Source organism: Rhinoraja longicauda, chromosome 27 (assembly GCF_053455715.1).
Source record: "Rhinoraja longicauda isolate Sanriku21f chromosome 27, sRhiLon1.1, whole genome shotgun sequence".
In the NCBI taxonomy this organism is placed as follows: domain Eukaryota; kingdom Metazoa; phylum Chordata; class Chondrichthyes; order Rajiformes; family Arhynchobatidae; genus Rhinoraja; species Rhinoraja longicauda.
This window is the reverse complement of record NC_135979.1, coordinates 7689351-7712600: the sequence shown is the minus strand read 5'-3', so window position 1 is coordinate 7712600 and position 23250 is coordinate 7689351. Positions and strand designations below refer to the sequence as shown.

The following is a 23250-nucleotide window of genomic DNA, read 5'->3' as shown; positions in this document are numbered from 1 at the left end:
CCATACCCCCTGACCCCGCTATCCTTAAGAGCTCTATCTAGCTCTCTCTTGAATGCTTAGTTTAGAGATACAGTGTAGAAACAGGGCCTTCAGCCCACCGAGTCCTCACTGACCAGCAAGCCCCACACATTAACACTATTCTACACTAGGAACAATTTACTTTTTAAAAATATTTTTTGTAATAATTTTTTTTGCCTAAATCTCAAAATCTGTTTTTGTGCATCTTAATTCACCTGCGAGTCATCTGTGAATTACAATTTGATTAATTACATTGAAGTGGGGAGCAGACCTGACGATTAAGAGGAAAGATAAATCCTTACCGTCCTTGCTGATGGCATAACTAACAGAAGCTCCACAAGCCACTTCAGCGATAACAGGGAGTCCTTGGATGGCAGTCGGCGTACTCATCTCTGCGGCACGTTCTCCCAACCCTAGGCGTCCATACTCAGCTCGACCCAAGCTGTATGCTTTACCTTTAACATTAAAAAAAGCAAGTTCGAAATTTAAGATGACAAGAGGGAAACACCATAAAACACCACATGTCTAACTCTGAAGAAATAAAAGCCAAGGAGAAATTGTGAGACTTCGCCACCCTTGCCAACTGTTGTAAAGGCTTCGAGAAAGGGCAGTACAAAGTTGCTGCCTCGGAGTGCCAGAGACTGACTACAGGTGCTGCCTGTAGAGTTTACACATTCCAACTGTGACCACGAGGGTTTTCTGTGGACGTTCTGGTTTCCTCCCATGTCCCTAAGCAGGCTTGTAGGTTAATTGGCTTCTGTAAATTGCCCCTAGTGTGCAGGATGCAAAGCTGGGATAACATAGAATTATTATACGAGTGATCGTTGGTGGAGGCGGACTCAGTGGGCCAAAGGCCCTGTTATCACACTATCTGTAAATTAAACTGAAATGGAAACCGATTCCCATTACAAGCCCTCTTTTCCCTCTGCTGTGATACCTACCATCAGAGTCCAAGCACAAGGTATGATGTTGTCCACCAGAGAATTTGACCCAAGACTTGACCGAGTTCTTGAATGCACTTAGTTTATGTGCCGAGAAACACGGGGATGTGCCTGGTGTCCCTGTGGTAGAAACAAGACAGCACAGTTTACATATACCTTCCATTCTCTCTACACCTTGCAAAATTCCCTCTGTACGTATTGGTGGCATATCACCCCTGAAAGCAGTCACTCCTGGATGGTTCGATCCACCAATTTCTGGAATATCATCCAATCTGCCATTCTAGAAATATAGCCTTAATAATGAGCACCAACAAAACCATTCAACAACTGCGATTAGCATTTGTGAGCCGAGTTTATGCTTGATGTTGACCACGCACAAAAACGTTCCGAAGGCAAGTCTATTTTCCTTGCTGAATTACAGTAACAGCACTGGTAAGGATGTTGGGAGTATTAAACATGATGCCCTTACATATTCAACTTTCAATAATCACAACAGAAACTAGAATATTGTATCTAATTCTGGTCATATTTTGGAAGGGACATCAAGATCAGTGTACAAAGGAAGAATGATACTTTGGATGATATTTCAGTCACGGGGAGAAGCTGGGATCATTTTCCTTACGGTGGGCAAAACGATTTGTTATATAACAAGAGTCCGTTTATTTATTTAAATCCCCGTGGCAGCGTGGATGCGAAATAAGGCTCGATGGCAGGCGAATATCGAGACGGCTGTTTAATAATGACTGCTCCGCACGCCACAAGACAGACAAAGGACTGTCCAAAACCCCTCCACGGAAACCCCGTAGCCTGGGGCCGTCCCAGCCCTGTCCATTCCAGGGCCGAGGGGTTCCAACCAGGGAGTGGCCTAATTCATACTGTGCAGGGCAAGTGGACATGTGGTGAATGACAACATAGGATTTCCACGAGTGAATCATGAACTTCCAAGCCATCTAATTCCCACCATTTCACATTCACCCATTATTGTTTTATTCACTGACCAATGTTGCCGCTTTTTTTTCCTGCAACCTTCAATAGACATCCAAATCACTTCAACCCTCCAATCCCACCTCTTATGTATTCTTGATTTTTAAAATCACTCCACTGCTGGCAGCTGAGTTTTCCGTGTCAAGGTCCTAAACTCAAACATCCTCCACAGTCACCTCTGCTTAAAATGACCTCATAACCAAGCCGTTAGTCACCTATTCCAATTTACTCCACTGTGCCGCAAAGTTATTTTTGGATGATAATGCTCCTGGGAAACACTTGATGACATTTTACTTTATCACAAAATGCTGGAGTAACTCAGCAGGTCAGGCAGCATCTCAGGAGAGAAGGAATGGGTGACGTTTCGGGTCGAGACCCTTCTTCAGACTGATGTCAGGGGAGGGACAAAGATAGGATGCAGTAGGAGACAGGGAGACAGTGGGAGAACTGGGAAGGGGAGGGGAAGAAGAGGGAAAGAGGAGCTATCTGAAGTTAAAGAAATCAATGTTCATACCGCTGGGCTGCAAGCTGCCCAAGCGAAATATGAGGGGCTATTCCTCCAATTTGCGGTGGGCCTCACTATGACAATGGAGGAGGCCCATGACAGAAAGGTCAGACTGGGAGTGGGAGGGGGAGTTGAAGTGCTGTGCCACCGGGAGATCAGGTTGGTTAAGGCGGACTGAGCGAAGGTGTTGAGCCTGCTTTTGGTCTCGCCGATGTAGAGAAGTTGACATCTGGAACAGTGGATACAATAGATGAGGTTGGAGGAGGTGCAGGTGAACCTCTGCCTCATCTGGAAAGACTGTTTGGGTCCTTGGATGGAGTCGAGGGGGGAGGTAAGGGACAGGTGTTGCATCTCCTGCGGTTGCAGGGGAAAGTACCTGGGACGAGTGGACCAGGGAGTTACGGAGGGAATGGGATCTGCGGAAAGCAGAAAGGGGAAGAGATGGGAAGATGTGGCCAGTAGTGGGATCCCGTTGGAGGTGACGGAAATGTTGGAGGATAATTTGTTGTACACTCTGGCTGATGGGGTGGAATGTGAGGACAAAGGGGACTCTATTCTTGTTACGAATGGGGAGAGGGGGAGCAAGAACAGAGCTGCGGGATATAGAGGAGACCCTAATGAGACCCTCATCTATAATGGAAGAAGGGAAGCCCCGTTTCCTAAAGAATGAGGACATCTCTGACGCCCTCGTATGAAACAACCCATCCTGGGCGCAGACAGAGGAATTGGGAGTGGGCGACTTTACTTTATTAAAGTTTTGACAAGCCTCTGATACCAAAGGCTGAGTTATTTCCCAGTCAGGTATGTCAAGAATAAGGGCTCACATTCTCCAAATAAACAGTCTGCTACTTAGGAGAGCAACGAGAAGACATTTCTTCAGTTAGTGGGTATAGAATGGTTGAAATTATTCAAGAGGTTTGTGGAGGCCAGGTCACAGGTTATATTCAAGGGAGATTGAAAGAATTTTAGATTTAAAAAGAAATACTGAGACCAAAAAATAAATTAAAATCGTTGGTCAAATTTAGTTGTAGAGCCGACACAAGAGACAGATTCTAAGACACTACATAAATGCTAATTCCTATTGGTATTTAGGCAGAAAGGATAACAATGTTCAGGTTTGCTTAGTTTTGGTGCACATCTACATAATGAGTGGTAAAAACGTTTCAATTCTGCTCACCTAGCTGATGGTAGTTGGAGAGTCCAAAACCATAGATGTGGCCTTCCTTCGAAATTGCAAATGTGCTATAGGAACCACTGAAAACATCACAAAATTTCACCTTCCCACTCCCTTTGGATCGGAGGCGAACGTTCTTGGGAATCAGCAGTCGCTCTGAACAAATTAAGCAAAAATAGATATTGTAAAATACTACGGCACATAAGACAACTATTTGGGCCATCATGACACATCAGCACAATAGGTCAATCTTTATTTTCCAGCTGTACATCCACTGCCCGCAAGTTACAGCTCTTTTGAGTGTTCACCCATGTACTTTGTAAATGAGTGTCTTCACCGCTCTTTCACACAGTGAGCTCCAGACTCTCACCATTCATTGTATAAAACACCGTCTCATTGTATAAAACAAGTCTCCTTTCCCATCACCCTATCTCCCCCCCCTGAAGAAAACAACCCCAGCCTGGATAACCAATGAGCTTGACAACAGAACTTACAGTAAATGACAACAATTAACCTTAAAAGGGGGATTACCAAATAATTTGGTTACAGATTTTGTACTGTTAAGTACCAAATTGTTCCAACATCACGGATAAGAAGCACCTGAGGAAGAGGTGCAAGTGTACTGAGATCAAACAGAGCGGCAGAGCAAGTCCAAGAAGATACATGACCTCTTTCTGACGTATCCCTATTGTAACTTAAATTTGGTATTTACCTAGACCTCTCCGTCCTCCTCGGTTTGTGAAACATTCTGCAAGTCTTCCGAGTTGTCCCTGCTCACCACAGCCAGAAGTGAAAATCTCACCGTCAAGAGACAGCATTGCCAAGTGATCATTCCCTAAAAGGAACAACGATATATTTTCCATTCACCAAGGTGAGCAAATGGCTCGCTTCGAGCAAGCAGTAGGGCGGACATTTCTAGAACTTCACAACCCTAATACAGTTTCCTCATTAGAGAGGTTTGCATTCATATAACTCCTGAGACATCCCAAAACCTGCAGACCCAATGATATAGTTAATGTTGCAATTTAGGATATGGCAGGCTCCAAAAGTAGCTAACGCCCACAAGATGTGTAATCGTTTAATTTTGTTGGTTGATATTTATACACTGACAGTACCCAAGGAACTTGGGTTTTTTTAATGTGTGCTACTAGATCTGTTGGATTTACTCCATCGTATAGATGGCCTATCAGATAGCGGGGGACATCCTCAAAAGTGAACTGGAGTGTTGGCTGTTAAGTTTCTAGACTGGGCATACAACTCTCAGACTTCACATTAACAATTTGGCCGGAAAGTAGTTGATTCTTGCAGTAAGGCAACTGAGATCTGTCATGTGCTAGGTTGTGTTATCAAGAGCACTATTTATTTGCTAGGGGAGAGATTCTAATCGTAACATGCTACTGGGTCTGTGCTATCTTGGGAGCACCACCTCTTTGTGAATATGGCCCCAACGGCAATCAATTTGGTCAGGCGGTAGCACTAACTGTTCCACTGGCCTGAATATTCTGCTTCTAGAAAACACTTTCACCAATACCTATGTCACGGTTGTTGTGGGTGGGGTGGTTCACCCCCAAAGCAGACATTATATGCTGAATTACTCCCCTTTGACTCATCAGCAAGTATACCCTGCTCTCTCATAGCTTCCACTGCTGCTGCCAGCAGGTTATTCTGGGCAGTGACTTCAAATGCATCAATGCAGATGGATGATCCATAGACAGCAGCAAGCTTAATACCACATTCAAACCCCTTATTGGGAGTATGCAATGCTGTGTGATGCCTTTAGCAACCCTGTAGATGTAGCCCTACTAGATATACCTGGGCTCAAACAAATTGGTCAATCCAGCTCAAAAGAGACTTGTTTAATGTCCAAGGAACAGTTAAATGCAGCAAAAATATCATTCTGTATCCAAGGAACAAATATCATTTGTATCGTTCTTCTCTGACTATTACCTCCTTCTGGATGATTCATTTCCAGAAAGACTTTATTTATTTATTTTTTATGTGCCATTCAGCCCGAGCCAGCACCGCCATTCAATGTGATCATGGCTGATCATTCTCAATCAGTACCCCGTTCCTGCCTTCTCCCCATACCCCCTGACTCCGCTATCCTTAAGAGCTCTACCCAGCTCTCTCTTGAATGCATTCAGAGAATTGGCCTCCACTGCCTTCTGAGGCAGAGAATTCCACAGATTCACAACTCTCTGATTGAAAAAGTTTTTCCTCATCTCAGTTCTTGTGGGTTGGCAGTGGGATAGGGAAGTTGTGCTCATTATATCAGAAACAGAAAGGTCTTGTGGGCCTGAATTAACTACGCTGTACATTAAGTAAAACCTCTTCTCACCTGAGACAATTTTAACAATTGGAACATCAACGGGCACCTGCTTTGGTGAGAGGCTGGTCTTCAGGGGTTCCAACAGTCCAATAACTCCATTGTTATCCTGCAAAATTTCAAATTTAAACACATCAAGTACAGTCCTCAAAACCAAGCAAGTTTTTGAAAATATACGAGGCCTCAAGGAGAGAATACTTTGAAGGATGAAAAATTCCAATTAGGAGGAAAGGTTTGAATGTGCCTGAAGAATAAAAGGATGTCAATTTTGGCACGGTCGACAGCATTTTCATCCAAATATGAAGAGGTTCAACCTTATCTTAGAGGCGAGAGTGCAAAATTTAGCCTGTCTTGTACAGCACCAAAGGAGTGCAAAATATTTGAGGTGCCATCTTCCCAATGAAAAGCCTTACAGGCAGACCATAAATACTCGGTGGCAATATGCTGAGAAAACAGGGGAACCCTACAAGTGACATTTCTGGCTAATAATGGCCATTTACCTCAGTTGTTTGCTCCAGTTTACTGCATGGAAATCTACTGATTAAAACCATGACTACATTTGAAAAGTACTTAATTTTCTGCAAAGTCTTTACCAGTGGCCCGATGTTATGAAAAGGACTGTATTTAAGTAATCATTTATTTCTAAGACAGTTAACTCCCAGGTAGTTTGGACAGAGTAAACACTACAATTGGCAACATACCCGAAGGGTTAACAATGAGTCAGACTGGTTCGACATACCAGGTAGGAATTTGATCGCATTTGTATTCATTGTATCTGGTTCTCAAACCTGATCTCACCATTCAGTTTGATTATGGTTACAACTTAGCTTTTAATTGTTGAATAAGGAGAGCTAGGTAAAATAGAGAACTAAGTCCTGAAAGTTTTTACTGATCCACAGTGTGTGTCAAAAGGGAGCTGATGAATTTGAGAGAATACATTGAAGGGCTCCAGAGGATTAAGTAAACAAGACTGCTGTCTTAGACAATAGACGCAGGAGTAGGCCATTCGGCCCTTCGAGCCAGTACCACCATTCAAAGTGATCATGGCTGATCAATCTCAATCAGTACCCTGTTCCTGCCTTCTCCCCATACCCCTGACTCCGCTATCCTTAAGAGCTCTATCTAGCTCTCCCTTGAATGCATTCAGAGAATTGGCCTCCACTGCCTTCTGAGGCAGAGAATTCCACAGATTTCCAACTCTCTGACTGAAAAAGTTTTTCCTCAACTCCGTTCTAAATGGCCTACCCCTTATTCTTAAACTGTGGCCCCTGCTTCTGGACTCCCCCATCATTGGGAACACGTTTCCTGCCTCTAACGTGTCCAACCCCTTAATAATCTTATATGTTTCGATAAGATCCCCTCTCATCCTTCTAAATTCCAGTGTATACAAGCCTAGTCGCTCCAATCTTTCAACATATGACAGTCCTGCCATTCCGGGAATTAACCTAGTAAACCTACGCTGCACGCCCTCCATAGCAAGAATATCTTTCCTCAAATTTGGAGACCAAAACTGTACAGTACTCCAGGTGCGGTCTCACTAGGGCCCTGTACAACTGTAGAAGGACCTCTTTGCTCCTGTACTCAACTCCTCTTGTTATGAAGGACAACATTCCATTGGCTTTCTTCACTGCCTGCTGTACCTGCATGCTTCCTTTCAGTGACTGATGCACTAGGACACCCAGATCTCGTTGTCCCCTTTTCCTAACTTGACACCATTCAGATAATATGCCTTCCTTTTCTTACCACCAAAGTGGATAATCTCACACTTATCCACATTAAACTGCATATGCCATGCATCCGCCCACTCACACAACCTGTCCAAGTCACCCTGCAACCTCATAGCATTTTCCTCACAGTTCACGCTACCATCCAGCTTTGTATCATCTGCAAATTTGCTAATGGTTCTTTTAATCCCTTCATTCAAGTAATTAATGTATATTGTAACTAGCTGCGGTCCCAGCACCGAGCCTTGCGGTACCCCACTAGTCACTGCCTGCCATTCTGAAAGGGACCCATTTATCCCCACTGTTTGCTTTCTGCCTGCCAACCAATTTTCTATCCATGTCAGTACCTTACCCCCAATACCACGTGCTCTAATTTTGGCCACTAATCTCCTATGTGGGACCTTGTCGAAGGCTGTCTGAAAGTCGAGGTACACCACATCCACCGGCTATCCCCTGTCAATTTTCCTAGTTACATCCTCAAAAAATTCCAGAAGATTAGTCAAGCATGATTTCCCCTTCGTAAATCCATTCTGACTCGGAACGATCCTGTTACTGCTATCCAAATGCTCCGCAATTTCGTCTTTTATAATTGACTCCAGCGTCTTCCCCACCACTGATGTCAGACTGAGTGGCTTTCTGCGGCGTAATAATTAAGCATGCAGCCACAGTACTTTTCTTGTTTGGTGAAAGAGGGAGGGTGATGGAAGAGTAAGCAGGTGTAAAATAAATGAACATTTCCACGTTATACTGTCCTTTGTGTGAACAAAACATTCACTGACTTCCTCCGAACAAATGTGTGAAGCAGCTGGCTGTCACCCTTCCAATAACCACTCCTTAAGATTGACAGGCACTGGTGCCTAACATAAGACTCAATGCCTGAAAATGAACTAGAATCACAAAGCACAGAAGTAAGCCATTCAGCCCATAGAATCTAGGATGGATTTTTGAAAAACATTGTTAAAAGTAGAAAACAGCAGAAATATTCTGGTCAGGCACCAACTACGGAGAGTAAAATAATCAGCAGTTCAAATCATTGCCTGAGAATATGAGGTAGATGGAAATACAAAACTTTTAAATGGCAAAGAACTTCTGAAATGTCACACAGATGTGAAGAAAATGAACCAAGACGAGAACTATAGAGTCGATAGGAAGAACTGAATTCTGGAGATCAAGTCCTCAGGCAGTTGGGTCTAGTGTAGATGGAGTATGTTAGTCAGCATGGGCAAGTTGGACCAAAGGACCTATTTCCATGCTGCATGACTCGAAGAAAAGACGGAGACAATATGTTTAACAAAATGATCCTACGTGTCAACAGGTGCTGACTGACCCATTCACAATTACACTCAGAAGAGATTTCCAATTATTCCCCAGTGTTTTGCAAATTTTGCAAAATGTATTTATACAACTACTAAAAGATTCAATATATAAGTTGTCCCTATTATGGAAGTTTCAATGTGAATAAAACACCGAGTTTAAAATATAATTTAGCTTTTCCAGTGTGATCTTCAGGCCAACACTAGTTTAAAAAGATCAATTCAAATTTTGAAACCTATCTGCTTTCATTGATAATGTATTGCTGTGCTTTACAATTTCACTATTTTCAGTAGAACATGAACTTGGAATTATAGACATCAATAAGCAATATCTTGAGAAATAAACACTGGATTCTATCTAGCCTAATTTTATTGGACAGATAGTTCTTTGGAATTTGTTTACATTGCTCTGATCCTAATGACCGGTTATATTTTTTTAAAGTACCCATCACTGGCTTTTCATCAAGTGCCTAAACCTATATATTTTGGACACAGACCCAGCTTTTCTACGGTCTCGAAATTGAACAAAATTTTAGATAACTCCAACAAATGTTTGGGCGGCATGGTGGCGCAGCGGTAAAGGTGCTGCCTTACAGTGCCGGAGACCCGGGTTCGATCCCGACTGCGGGTGCTGTCTGTATGGAGTTTGTATGTTCTCCCCGTGACCTGCGTGTGTTTTCTCTCTGAGACTTTCGGTTTCCTCCCACACTCCAAAGACGTATAGGTTTGTTGGTCAATTGGCTTGGTATGGTGTAAATTGTCCCTAGTGTGTGTAGTAGGATAGTGTTCATATGCAGGGATCGCTGGTTAGTGTGGACTCGGTGAGCTTGTTTCCGCGCTGTATCTCTAAACTAAACCTCCCATTAGTCTTCCCACAGCTCACCCTGAAGGAGCCCCATATGTAGACTTGGCCACTTTCAGTCAGAGCCGCAGTGTGACTGTCACCCGCAGAAACCTGGACCACATGTTCATCAAGCAGAACCCGGACCGGAACCATGTCGGACCCATTCTGCGCCGTGTCGCGTCCAAGCGCACCCTCATCATTGCAACCGAACGTGTAAACCTGGAGATTTTAAAAAAAAAGATCAGTAGAGTCATTCCAGTCTGTAGATCTGGCCAATATTTAGCACTCAACCATCAATATTTGGTCAACTATATCTCCACTGTTTGTGGAAGCCTGTAGTGAACAAGTCGAACAGTGAATTTCCAATGTTACATCAGGAACAGTATGGATAAAGATTATTGGACTGAACTATTAAATGCTTCACTCTCCACAAATGGTGCCCAGGTACTTCCAGAATTTTGATCCTTTAATTAAGATTTTCAGTAATTGAGGTGTGTTGCATTTGTTTCTCATAAGAACCTCATTGATTATAAAGGTACTTCAACACATCCGATGACGGTAAAAAAAGGCACAAGGTCATTTTACACAGAACGAAACAGACGTCACGCTTTGTTCAATCCTGACAAACGATCAGAATAAAAGTCATACAGCTTTTCAAACAGGCCCTACTTGCCCACACCAACCAACATGCCCCATCTGTCCTAATCTCATTCTTTGTGGAGTTTTTGCTTGTTCAACTCTCTCCTAATCCCTTTACCAGTCAATAATATTAAACTAAAAATAACTCTCTCTGCTCAGGGCAAAAGGTTCTCCCCATTCACCATGTCTAAGCCAATCAAAAAATTTAATGTACCTCAATTAAATCTCGACTTAGCCTTACCTACGCCAAAGGAAATTTAACAGCTTTCCCCATCTCAACTTAAACAACATTTTCTGGCTCAACAACATCCTTTTCATAGTTTTCCTCTGCTCCCTATACTAGTACTCTCTCACTCTTCCTGTTGTGTATCGGCAAGAACTGTGCACAGTTCTACGTTTCTGTAACCATACAAGACCCACACCTCTTGTATACTGGTGTGGGTACAGGAGTGTCACAGTTAGCAAATCTGCTGCAGCATAGCAATGGGTAACACAGGTGATGAGATGTATGCCATTGTATAATGCTCAAGCAGAATAACAGTAGCACAGTGCCAGTCCACTATATAGCAACAGAGTATTTTACTGTTGCATGTTGGACTCTCACTGGCACCAACTGCAATTTCAAAGAGTGCCGTTAAAGAGCTGATATTGGCACAATGGGCTGCAAGTTCCCTGTCCAGTCTGGCCATTCTCTCCTGTAGATTAGATTTTAATTTTATTAAAGAGAGGTTCATGGACATGTACATGAGTCCAGAGAAATTAGATGCTGCAAATCAGAGATTAATGAGTGTAGGCAGAAAGGAAATGTGTCAAACTTCATGACTTGGGGTAGTGGGAAAGGAGAGAAAGGAGTGCTCAGCTAGCTTTTAAAAGACATTCAACTTTTATATATAGCTTGTGTTGCCCCTAGAGCTGAGCTCCGAATAGAGTTTCTCACCTCAAGGACTCCACAATGAGCCAGTGGATGGTGGGCGACTTTCTATTAGTCCATTCAAATAAAAAAAAATATTGCTCCTCGCAAATCAGAAGGGAGCTTAAAGAAAGAGCCTGAGAAATGTGGAAAATAAAAAACTGATGTTCCATGGACGAGACAACAAATATGGAGAGAGAAATATTTTTGCGAAGATCCGTAGCCAAAATGTTTACTGTGTTTCTCACTCCACAGATGCAGCCTTTTGTTCTTGGTATTTCCAGAATTGTTTCTTGTATCATAGATAACACTTGAAGATGAAAACTTAGGGTAAGGAGCAAAATATTTAGAAGGGATTTCAGGATGACCATCGTTCATGCAGAGAAATTGCCAGACGCGGAAAATGGCCCGTTTATCCCAATTTTCTCATTTTTGTTACGTACATGCACTCTATCCATTCCAATATTTTACCACTGATGCACCAGTCCTTCAATGTAACCTTTTACTGTGTGGGCCATTCCTCTATTGCCTGTTATTCACTTATACTTTGGAGCACAAATGCATAACATTTATCAAGAAAGCCAGACTTACAATCCAAACTGTTTCCAGGGGGCACTTTTGAGAAACATGTTTTATCTTAACTGTCTAAATCTAGGTACCAATCACCATTCAGCCCGCCAAGCTGTGCAGACCAATGGGCACCCACCTGCATAAATCCCGCAATGTAGTTTCTGCCCCATAGTCCCACGGACGAGTCGCACTCCGGCCACTGCCTCTTCTCTCTTCTCCCCTCGGGGAATACACACCCCTCCAGATTCAGGGACAGATTCTTCCCAGCAACTATCAGGCAACAGAACCATTCTACCAACAATTCTGAGCTGTTATCTACCTCATTGGAAACTCTCAGACTATCTTTGATCGGACTTTATCTTGCACTAAACGTTATTGCCGTTATTTCTTTTATCATGCATCTGTACACTGTGGATGGCTCGATGTGGTGGGGAAAGAATAGGGAATATTCAGTATCAATTTCAAATATCATCGAATGATTACTAATTCAGTAAATACTAATGATTCACTCAGATTCCCAATGGTGTTCATTTCAAATAATGCTTTTTTAAAAACTAAGCTGATACAATTTCACACATATAGCCGTTCTGAAATTTCTCACCAACTCAAGAGTCAATAGTAAATTTAAATCGTTATTGTCCAACTGAACTGGATTTAAATATTACTATTGCATTTGAAAGAGAGTAATTAACAGCTGCTATGAAGTAAAACTGTTACTCGTTAAAAAGCCTAACTCATTATGTGGAAGATTTAACAAAAAGGTCACTTTTCAGAAGAAACCAATGAGTTATTTCTGAGGTCACTGACTTGTATTCCTGCAAACTTCACACCGAGAAAATTATGATGCTTGGATCCACCACACCAGGGACTGAAGTTGATTGAACATGGTTTTTAAAAGTTTGGATTTCACTTAATTCAGGTATCCCAAATTGATAGTGCAGAGAAGCTATTTATCTGGCACTAGAAACCACAGCAAAGGGGACACAATTGTTAACACTGAACCTTTAGGAGTGTAATCAGAAAAAAACCCATTTCCATAGCAGAAATTGAGATGTTCCCTCTTGAACCTGTCAGCACTGGTCTAAGAGACAGTGTTACAGATATATGTGGGAAGGGAATGGACCAAAGAAAGAATGGAGTCATGCTAGAATGGAGATATCCAGTTGGGTAAGAACAGGGTGAAATAATGGGTGTGCATAGACAGTCCTATTATGGACCTTGCGCAAAAGGTAGAAGTGAGCTGTGTGAGGCTGGGCATGACTAGGCTGGCAACTGTGAAAGGAAGATCTCTCGAGGAAACAAGGCCTGTGATTGAGTAAAGACAACAGCCTGATGTTTGATAACAGAGTCATGATCCAGAAGGAGATTCAATGATGTGACAAAACAGAGCAGTGCAGCACAGGAACAGCCTACTCGGCCCACAATGCCCATGTCAAACAAGAAGCATTGTGGGTCGAGTAGGCTGTTCCTGTGCTGCACTGCTGTTTTGTCACATCATTGAATCTCCTTCTGGATCATGACTGTTATCTCTACACAATCACAGGCCTTGTTTCCTCGAGAGATCTTCCTTTCAAGCATCATTCATGGTGATAAGAGTTGACTTGTATAAATGAAAGCCCTTGCTTCCTGTACTTACATTTCCTGTTGGTGCAAGGCACACAGTGTGCATTCCACCAGCCTCCACCTGCACAATCTTCTCAGGTAGTCCCTTGACCAAAGCAGGTTTCTTCCGCTCCATGATGTTTTCACCAAGACCGAGTTGGCCAACATCACCCTGACCCAGCGTCAGGACAACTCCAGGGATTGCCCCGTGGGAGCAATGAGAGACTATGGAGAAATAAAGGCAGATTAGGCTTCCAGCAGAACCCTTAGGCTATGCTTGTCTTGGTCGAGCATAGAACGGAGTCTTGTTCAAGAGATTTACAGACTAAAATGTAAATTTTCAAGACTAACACGACCTAGTTTAACAATGTATTTTAAGCTGCACTATTTCATGTAAAATGCAAAGCTATAGCTTCAACACTCTTCTGAGCTGAATATTAAAGATCCCACTGCTGTAGTTTCATCAGGAACTCAGAGTTCCAGAGAACTATGGAACAGGAGTTCTCGCTGAAACACTGGCTGACATTTACCCTTAACTAATGTCACAAAACTTACAAAAACACTAATTACAATGATGTGAGGGAATAGCTGAGTATAAATTGGTTTCCACATTTTCCAAATCACCACACAATTATATATATTATACACTATTATATATATATATATATATATATATATATATATATAAATATATATATATACACATTATAAAGATCGCATAGTTTCTGATTTTGGGAAAATCCAATAACAGGGGACATATTTTGGACCTGGGCCTAGGTCCCTCAAGGGCTAGATCAGAAGGCATAAACAGCAGAGGTAAACCAGAACTTACCCCAAAATAGACCGAGGTTTGGAGATCAATAAAATAAACCTCTAAGTGGACATGGTAGTTTAACCTTGTCGACAATAAAATCTACTTAGTCTACAATACAGATCAGCCATGACCTACTTAAATGGTGTAAAAGGTTCAAGTGGCAACACAACTTTTTTTAGTCTCCTTGTTCAATTACCTTTTCTGCGGAATAATTAGTAGATGCAACTTCTGATTAAAACAAGCAGCTTTCTCCCAAACTGCATTGAAATTGCATATCCCTGAACGTGGCAGTCAGCAATGGCATCAATAATCAACTCAAGATTCATTGAGACTGGGAGCCAAGACCATTCTTATACAATACCCTCTGACACAAACTCATCATTGAAGTAGATCTACACACAATATGCCTGAATTTAAAAAAAAACATTTTTCATGGGCCATTAACAAGGCCCGGGTTTACAGCCCAAAACACAATTTCTCATGAAAGTTACATCTTGAGAACTTCTGCTTCAGGTACATAAACAATACACAAGTTAAATGCTAGAGGGTTGTGATTTGAAAAGGAGTCCATCTTGATAAACATGGCTTCATTTAAAAAAGAATGGTTCCAAAAATGCGCCAAAACATTATATCCAAACTTTTTGTAATTTGTGAAATATGAGGGAATATTACATTTCCAAATATCTAACTTGCAAATGACTGCAAATTAAATATACACAGCAACACGTCATGGAGCCATTTGCATCAAGGAGACTTAAGTTTCATGAGGTTACCCTATCTGGTCGCCACAGTAATTAAGGTGATGATGGAAATGAAAGAGTCTAGGAACCTGATGCCAATTAATTTCCGGTCACTCTGACACAAAATACTTGCGCCATAGGCCCCTCAAGTTCAACAATGGGTGCTTTCATTCTATTTCCATAGACTAGATATGTCTTATAGCAGAGATCAGGGAGAACCCTCTGTAGTTACAATTGTGTTTGTTCTGTCTCCAAATCCTCTTAGTTTGTTTTCCTCTTCCGAGATGTGGGGGTTAAGGCCGTGAGTGTTTGTCCAAAGTCGTTTTCAGCAAATATTAGAACTTCAGCAGGGTTGCTGTCTTCTCCCAAGAACTTCTCAATTTGCCAATCTAGGGTCATAGCAAAGATGAAATCAAGAGGATTTTTGAGGAATGGAGTCAAGGGGACTCCCATCAAGGATGGTCATGGGAGAGTTCTTGAAATACCTACTTCCAACAAATGTTGACTGTGTCTCTCTTACTGTTAAACTCTCCATTTTTTGCTCATGTTTGGACACTTGAAGGTTTGCAATACTGATGAATCTGTGCACATCAAATGATTGTCACAAGGTTATTGGGCATCCTAACGCGTATAATGGAGCCTTCCATGTGGATAATTAACTCCTGATCTTCTCGTAATTCACATCAAACAGTCCTCCTATTTTCTGGTGGGGAAACAAACATTTGCTTCATAGATGCTGATTAACATGAACCATAGGACAATGCAGATTCCGTGGACCCTCTCTCCCCAGTTTGTTGGAGGCTATCAGGTTTGCCAGCAAGGTATTGTCCGAGATGATCTTTTTACACACCTTCAACTTTCTTGTTTTGTGTTCAGGCCAATAGAGATAAAGTGGATTAGATGGTGGTCAGGTGCCGGACTAAATCATTCCTGACGGCAACATATCAGTCTGATGAAGCGTCTCGACCCAAACCCACCCATTCCTTCTCTCCAGAGATGCTGCCTGTCTCGCTAAGTTACTCCAGCATTTTGTGTCTATCGCCCATGAAGACAGTTTGCTGCTCTAAACCAGGTAGCATTCTGGTAAACCTCTTCTGTATCTTCTCCAAAGCCCCTACATCGTTCCCATAATGGGGCAACCAGAACTGCATACAATACTCCAAATACAGCCAAACTATAATTTTATAAAGCTGCAGCTTGACTTCCTGACTCATATACCCAATACATTGATGGTGGATGGCAAGCATTCCATATATAGTCTTTATGCCACTAACTACCAGTGTTGCCAATTTCAGGCAGCTTTGAGCCCAAGATCCCTCTGTACATCAAAGCTTCTCGTTATCAACTCTATACTTTCACCTCACTTACTGGTCTTGCCAGTTATCCCCATATCACGAGTAAGTGAAAGGCAGGAGAATGGGAACTGAGTAGTCACAATGTGGCATGGACACTTGGCTTTGAAAATATTACTGCTCTACATTCAAAGTGTCTTGACTTCAGAGGTTGTTCATTTCTCTACAGGACCATAACATCATTCCAAAGGTGATATGACAGGCATTAAATAAATGCCAATCCTAGTTTCCAAATCAATTCAGCAAGTCCTTCTCTCGGCACACTTACATGAGCGTTAAGGCTTCAGGGAGAGTGGTTTTCCAACATTAAACACCACTGGACTTCTTTCACTAGTATCCTGGGATGATAACTTCTACCAAATTAAAGAAATACTCAAATTTTCCCTCTCAGATTTTCCTCCACTTTAAGCATGCTTTAAAAGGCCAAACATTTTGTTTTATGATACATCTAAATGTTTCACTGCTTTGGCTGAGAACACATAGAAATGTTACAAATTGTCTTGGGATTTCAGTGGGTGCTCCACATTTAGTGCTTCTTTTCCATGGGTTTTAAAAAGTAATCTGACTACATCTTGTTCTGTCATACTCAACAAGGAGCGAAAAAACATAAAGGAACTCAGAGGTCTGGCAGCATCTTTGGTGGCAGAGGGATAGTCAATGTTTCAGGACCTCTGCCTCCACAGTTGCGGCCAGACTCACCAAGTTCCTCCAGCAATTTGATTGTTATTCCAGATTCCAGCATCGTCAGTCTCATTTCTCCACAATAAACAAGGATTTGCACTTTTAATATCAAACATTTCCTAGTCACTATCAATACAAAGACCAAAATATTTGAGATGCAGGAAGTCTGAGAGGTTGAGGGAAGGGAATTCGAATGCTCGGGGCTCAGACGCAGTGATGAAAACTAGAGGTATGGAAAAGAAAAGAATCAGAAGAGTGTAGATAGGAGGACTAATGAAGTATATTTCAATCCAAGGCATCTCCTTTCTCCAGACATAAATGTCTTACAGAAAGAGCTGGATAACACAGAAACATAGAAAATAGGCCATTTGAACCTTCGAGCCAGCATCACCATTCAATATGATCTTGGCTGGTGTTTTTAATGGATTTTAACTATGCCTGGCCAAAATATCACACACCTATCTCTAAAGAAACCTCTGGTGGCAGAGGTTCGGCCCCAAATTCTTATCTCCTCTATTGGCAGACCTTTATTTTAGACCATTTTTAGCAGGGTATTCAACAATGAAAGTGCTCCCAGCCAAAACCAACCCCTTTGTCCAATGTCTACATAAGACCTCCAAAGCACTCAAAGGGCCCTGAAGGTTAAATAACAATTCAAAACATGGTTGATATGCTATGGAACTGGGGGCCTTTACTCACATCGATGCTATGCTTGCTTTATTACTTACTCTTCTGAGATTTGTATTCTTTGACAAAGATGCAGTTACTTCCCAGTTCATGGCGCCCACAGATACAACAAGATGTAAGTACAACATGAAACAATCTATCAAGCCCTTGAGCCCACCAATTAAAACTGAGATTTTTACTCAAGAGCTTGTAACCCAAGGACATAGGGAGGCCTCCAAAACAGGATAAGACAAAAAATTGATTTCCATTGGCAGTCAGCATGCAACGATTACAATATCATCTGCCAACAAGACTGACACCAAGGGAAAATAGCTGTGATGTCACAACTACAGTCAAAAGAGAAAAAAAAGGATCAAAGCACTGCACCAGCTCTCAAGCCCCTCATATGTTCACAAAGCAAGAATGCAGGAGCACAATCACTTAGTGTGATGCACAGAAAATGCCATGGTACTGGAAACCTTTACAAAACAAAAACAGTAGACCTCATCAATGGAGTCTGCAGACATCACAAAGCCAGATAGTGATGTGGGGTCAGTTTAAAAAGCCTTCAACAAATGCCTTTATTTTTACTCGCACTTGGCAGAGGCGTCGTGGAATTTTCTCAGCATCAACTTCTTTGATCCCTTTTTCTCGGTGGAATGATCCCTGCCATCCAAGGAACCGATGCACAATTGATTGTCTAGTGCAATGTAAATGTGTCCAACGAGCTACTAAATGATATTATGTCGTCACCCATTCCTTCTCTCCCGAGATGCTGCCTGACCTGCTGAGTTACTCCAGCATTTTGTGTACCGGAAATTGGAGGAACAGCACCTCATATTTCGCCTGGGCAGTTTGCAGCCCAGCGGTATGAACATTGACTTCTCCAACTTTAGATAGTTCCTCTGTCCCTCTCTTCCCCTCCCCCTTCCCAGATCTCCCTCTATCTTCCTGTCTCCACCTATATCCTTCCTTTGTCTTGTCCCGCCCCCCTGACATCAGTCTGAAGAAGTGTCTCGACCCGAAACGTCACCCATTCCTTCGCTCCCGAGATGCTGCCTGACCTGCTGAGTTACTCCAGCATTTTGTGAATAAATACCTTCGATTTGTACCAGCATCTGCAGTTATTTTCTTATACAAATTATATTAATTGTCAATTAACCATGAGAAAATGCAGGCAGTTTACTATCCCCACGTTCTGTTATCCAGCAGACAAATGCAATTGGTAGAGCAATTGTGCCAGCAGCTGTCAGTGTAATCTTTGCCAGTTTGTATAAAGTTATGTATAGCCCAGCCAACTTTATAAAGTGGTAGCTCAAACCTAGAAAAGACAAGCTAAAATGCACAATTGACGGATCACTGACACAGGACAGTCAGGGCCAGTTAATTCACCACTACTGCTAGTCTGGGCCAGAAGTACCAGCATCAGAAAGATTTGAGGGCAAGGGTGGCTGTTTCTTTCAAAGCAAAAGGACCCAGTTCTCCAAGTTTGACAAATTTGCAAGAAACCAACTCCTTCCTCAACTTGCACCTTAAAACCTGTACTTTGTTGATAGCGGAGGGTTGCCCTATAAAACAATAAGTTGATGATACAAGCTCTGAATATAATTGGAGTTTAAGTAGGAACTAGACCAAGTGGACTTGTATAGGGTCCTAGTAAGACCACACCTGGAGTACTGTGTGCAGTTTTGGTCTCCAAATTTGAGGAAGGATATTCTTGCTATTGAGGGCGTGCAGCGTAGGGTCAACTAGGTTAATTCCCGGAATGGCGGGACTGTCATATGTTGAAAGACTGGAGCGGCTAGGCATGTATACACTTGAATTTAGAAGGATGAGAGGGGATCTTATTGAAACATATAAGATTATTAAGTGGTTGGACACGTTCCCAATGTTGGGGGAGTCCAGAACCAGGGGCCACAGTTTAAGAATAAGGGGTAGGCCATTTAGAACGGAGATGAGGAAAAACCTTTTTCAGTCAGAGAGTTGTAAATCCGTGGAATTCACTGCCTCAGAAGGCAGTGGAGGCCAATTCTCTGAATGCATTCAAGAGAGAGCTAGATAGAGCTCTTAAGGATAGCGAAGTCAGGGGGTATGGGGAGAAGGCAGGAACGGGGGGTACTATAGACAATAGACAATAGACGCAGGAGTAGGCCATTCAGCCCTTCGAGCCAGCACCGCCATTCAATGCGATCATGGCTGATCACTCTCAATCAGTACCCCGTTCCTGCCTTCTCCCCATACCCCCTCACTCCGCTATCCTTAAGAGCTCTATCCAGCTCTCTCTTGATTGAGAATGATCAGCCATGATCACATTGAATGGTGGTGCTGGCTCGAAGGGATAGATTTAAACTTTAAAATGTGAAATGTGAAATGTGAAAATATAACACCGATTTCAATGAAACGTCTTCCATTAGCACCAAAGGGACGACGGTGAGTAAGGCCTAAAATTGTCATGCTATCGTGTACTGTTTTGGCTGTAGTTCAGGAACACACAAACAAACAAGAGTTTTAGTGTATAGAAGATGTAAGAAGAAGTAGGCAGTCTTTAACTCCTCCAGCCTGTCCAACTGATTCATTAGGATCAAGGTTGACCCTGGGGCTCAGGGTCGCGTTCAAAAAGAGATTTCTGTTTGGTTTGGTATCTGAAGACTACCTAAAACAACATTTCTATAAAAGATGACATATCCAAATGTTTCTGCAGATCTGCTGAATCAGCATCCCCTCCGAAAAGCAGCTTTTCTGGTTTCAACTTATCACCTTCACATTACAACGATAAAGCAATTAATTCCTCATTTCCCATCCAATGACACTGTCGGGATTTTTCAGCTGACAATTCCAAACATGTTGCCCCACCCTTATGCAAAGGTACAGTCCAAGAGGCTCAGTATAATATTGTACCTTGAGCAATAAAATTCAGAGCTAGATTTTACCTTCTTTTGAACTTCCAAGTCTTTGTCGTGCTTACAAACCTTCATATTTAATAAACCCCAATCTACAACTGAAAAAAACTGTCTCGATTCCTGACTTATTCTTTAGTTGATACAGATTGCCATACAGTTCCTAAATGGATAAGTCAATTTATGCCAAGGTGCTTGCCATCAAGAATCAAGATCTAATAAGCATCAAAGACATACAGGGGACTACTGAAGGGCTACTAACCAAGCATCAGCTGACCCAGTAACTTCCCTGACCCTGGAATTTAGAAGGATGAGGGGGGATCTTATTGAAACATATAAGATAATTAGGGGATTGGACACATTAGAGGCAGGAAACATGTTCCCAATGTTGGGGGAGTCCAGAACAAGGGGCCACAGTTTAAGAATAAGGGGTAGGCCATTTAGAACGGAGATGAGGAAGAACTTTTTCAGTCAGAGAGTGGTGAAGGTGTGGAATTCTCTGCATCAGAAGGCAGTGGAGGCCAGTTCGTTGGATGCTTTCAAGAGAGAGCTGGATAGAGCTCTTAAGGATAGCGGAGTGAGGGGGTATGGGGAGAAGGCAGGAACGGGGTACTGATTGAGAGTGATCAGCCATGATCGCATTGAATGGCGGTGCTGGCTCGAAGGGCTGAATGGCCTACTCCTGCACCTATTGTCTATTGATTACTCAGAGGTGCATGTCTGTTGAAACATTGCCGTTTTTATCAGATAAGGATATCGCTGGCATATAACTATCACTGAACGGAGAAGGAAGTTAAAAATTACCCAGACCAGGCAAGGATTGTAGATTGACAAAAAACGTTGAAGTAACCCAGTGAGACAGGCAGCATCTCTGGAGAGTAGGAATGGGTGATGTTTCAGGGCGAGAAGGGTCTCGACCCAAAACGTCACCAATTCCTTCTCTTGAGATGCTGCCTGCCCCGCTGAGTTACTCCAGCATTTTGTGTCTATCTTCAGTTTAAACCAGTATCTACAGTTCCTTCCTACACAAGGACGGTAGATTTCCTCCCCTTAACTTTAATAAACCAAATTGATTTTTAGAACAATCTAATTGCTTTTTGATCATCATAAATACATTGTTTTTACTAAATATATACAGATCTAGTTATAGTAATAGACTTTTTTTTTCCAAATTTAATTACTTGAACTTACGAGTTGGGACTCAAAACCATGTCTTTCAAATAATAGCCCCGTTCTTTATGAACTATCCTGGTAACCAGTACCTTTCCACAAACAGTGTTCTCAAACCATGAATGGAAAACAAATCCCATTTCCCAGAACCTGGTTCCAACATCCCATTAACCCATTAGCCGCCAAACACGCCATCCAAACTTCATCCTGGCTATCCACTACTATTGATCTATGTGCTTCTGGTATAAAGCAGAACTGCTCCTGCAGATAGGATAATTTGGTTCTGAATGTGCAACACCAGGCCTCTACCAACTCAAGCCACAAAAAGTCATACTTAACACAACTTAATTCAAGAATTCAAGCTCTTACCAAACAAGATGGAGACACGAGGAACTGCAGATGCAGGTTTCCAAAAAAAGATGAGTTCTGGAGTAACTGAACGGGTCGGGCAGCATCTCTGGAGACCATGGATAGGTGACTTTTTGCCTCTGAAGAGTCCCGACCTCAAACTTCACCAATCCATGTTCTCCAGAGATGCTGTCTGACCCTCTCAGTTACTCCGGCACTTTGAGTCCTTTTGCGTAAACTAGCACTTGCAATTCCTTGTTTCTCCAGCAACCACTGACAATGCACTGGTAGATTATCAATTGACATACATTTGATAATCAAGCACAAAAAAGAAAGGAAAATAAATTATGAATATTTTACAGCTTACAGTACATCTACAATAATTAAAAGATATTAACAAAATATAATTGTGGCATTTTACAATTAGTATAACACCCCCTCACTGTGATGGAGGCAACAAAACTTCCCCTCTCTTCCCCACGCCCACGGACAGACAGCTCGTCCCCGACCGACCCGCACAGTCCCCGCACCGGGCGCTGAAACGTCTCGCGGCCGAACCGGGCGATGAAAGGCCCGCGACCAAGCCTTGCGCAGCTAAGTCCCGCAGCCGAGCCGCACCAGCGGTGAAAAGTCCCGCAGCCGAGCCGCACCGGGCGGTGTTAAGTCCCGCAGCCGAGTTGCACCGGGCGGTGTTAAGCCCCGCAGCCGAGCCGCACCGGGCGGTGTTAAGCCCCGCAGCCGAGCTACACCGGGCGATGTAAGTCCAGCGGCCAAGCCGCACCGGGATGTAAAGTCCAGCGGCCAAGCCGCACCGGGGGATGTTAGGCCCCGCAGCCGAGCCGCACCCCGCGCCGTGAGGAAGAGAAAAGTTCCCCACACCCACCCCCACACACCACCACCCCCTCCCACACATACACAACCAAAATAAAATATATAAAAATCATCCCAACACCGACACTCAACAAAAAAAAGACGGACAGACTGCTAGTCAGCCGCTGCCGTTAGGCGCCGCCACGTGACAGGCTGAATTGA

General features: G+C 42.7%; 1 protein-coding gene across 1 annotated transcript in view; it reads right to left on the bottom strand.

The window, feature by feature from the left end:
* The window catches only part of rcc1 (regulator of chromosome condensation 1), a 29844-nt gene that overhangs the window by 4383 nt on the left and 2211 nt on the right, over window positions 1-23250 (bottom strand). The window contains exons 3-9 of the mRNA XM_078423473.1: window positions 13585-13775; window positions 9869-10048; window positions 5961-6057; window positions 4335-4457; window positions 3626-3778; window positions 960-1079; window positions 321-473 (exon numbers count right to left, since the gene is read on the bottom strand). Coding sequence (XP_078279599.1) covers window positions 321-473; window positions 960-1079; window positions 3626-3778; window positions 4335-4457; window positions 5961-6057; window positions 9869-10048; window positions 13585-13775 — 1017 coding nt within the window. The remainder of the gene's footprint in view (window positions 1-320; window positions 474-959; window positions 1080-3625; window positions 3779-4334; window positions 4458-5960; window positions 6058-9868; window positions 10049-13584; window positions 13776-23250) is intronic.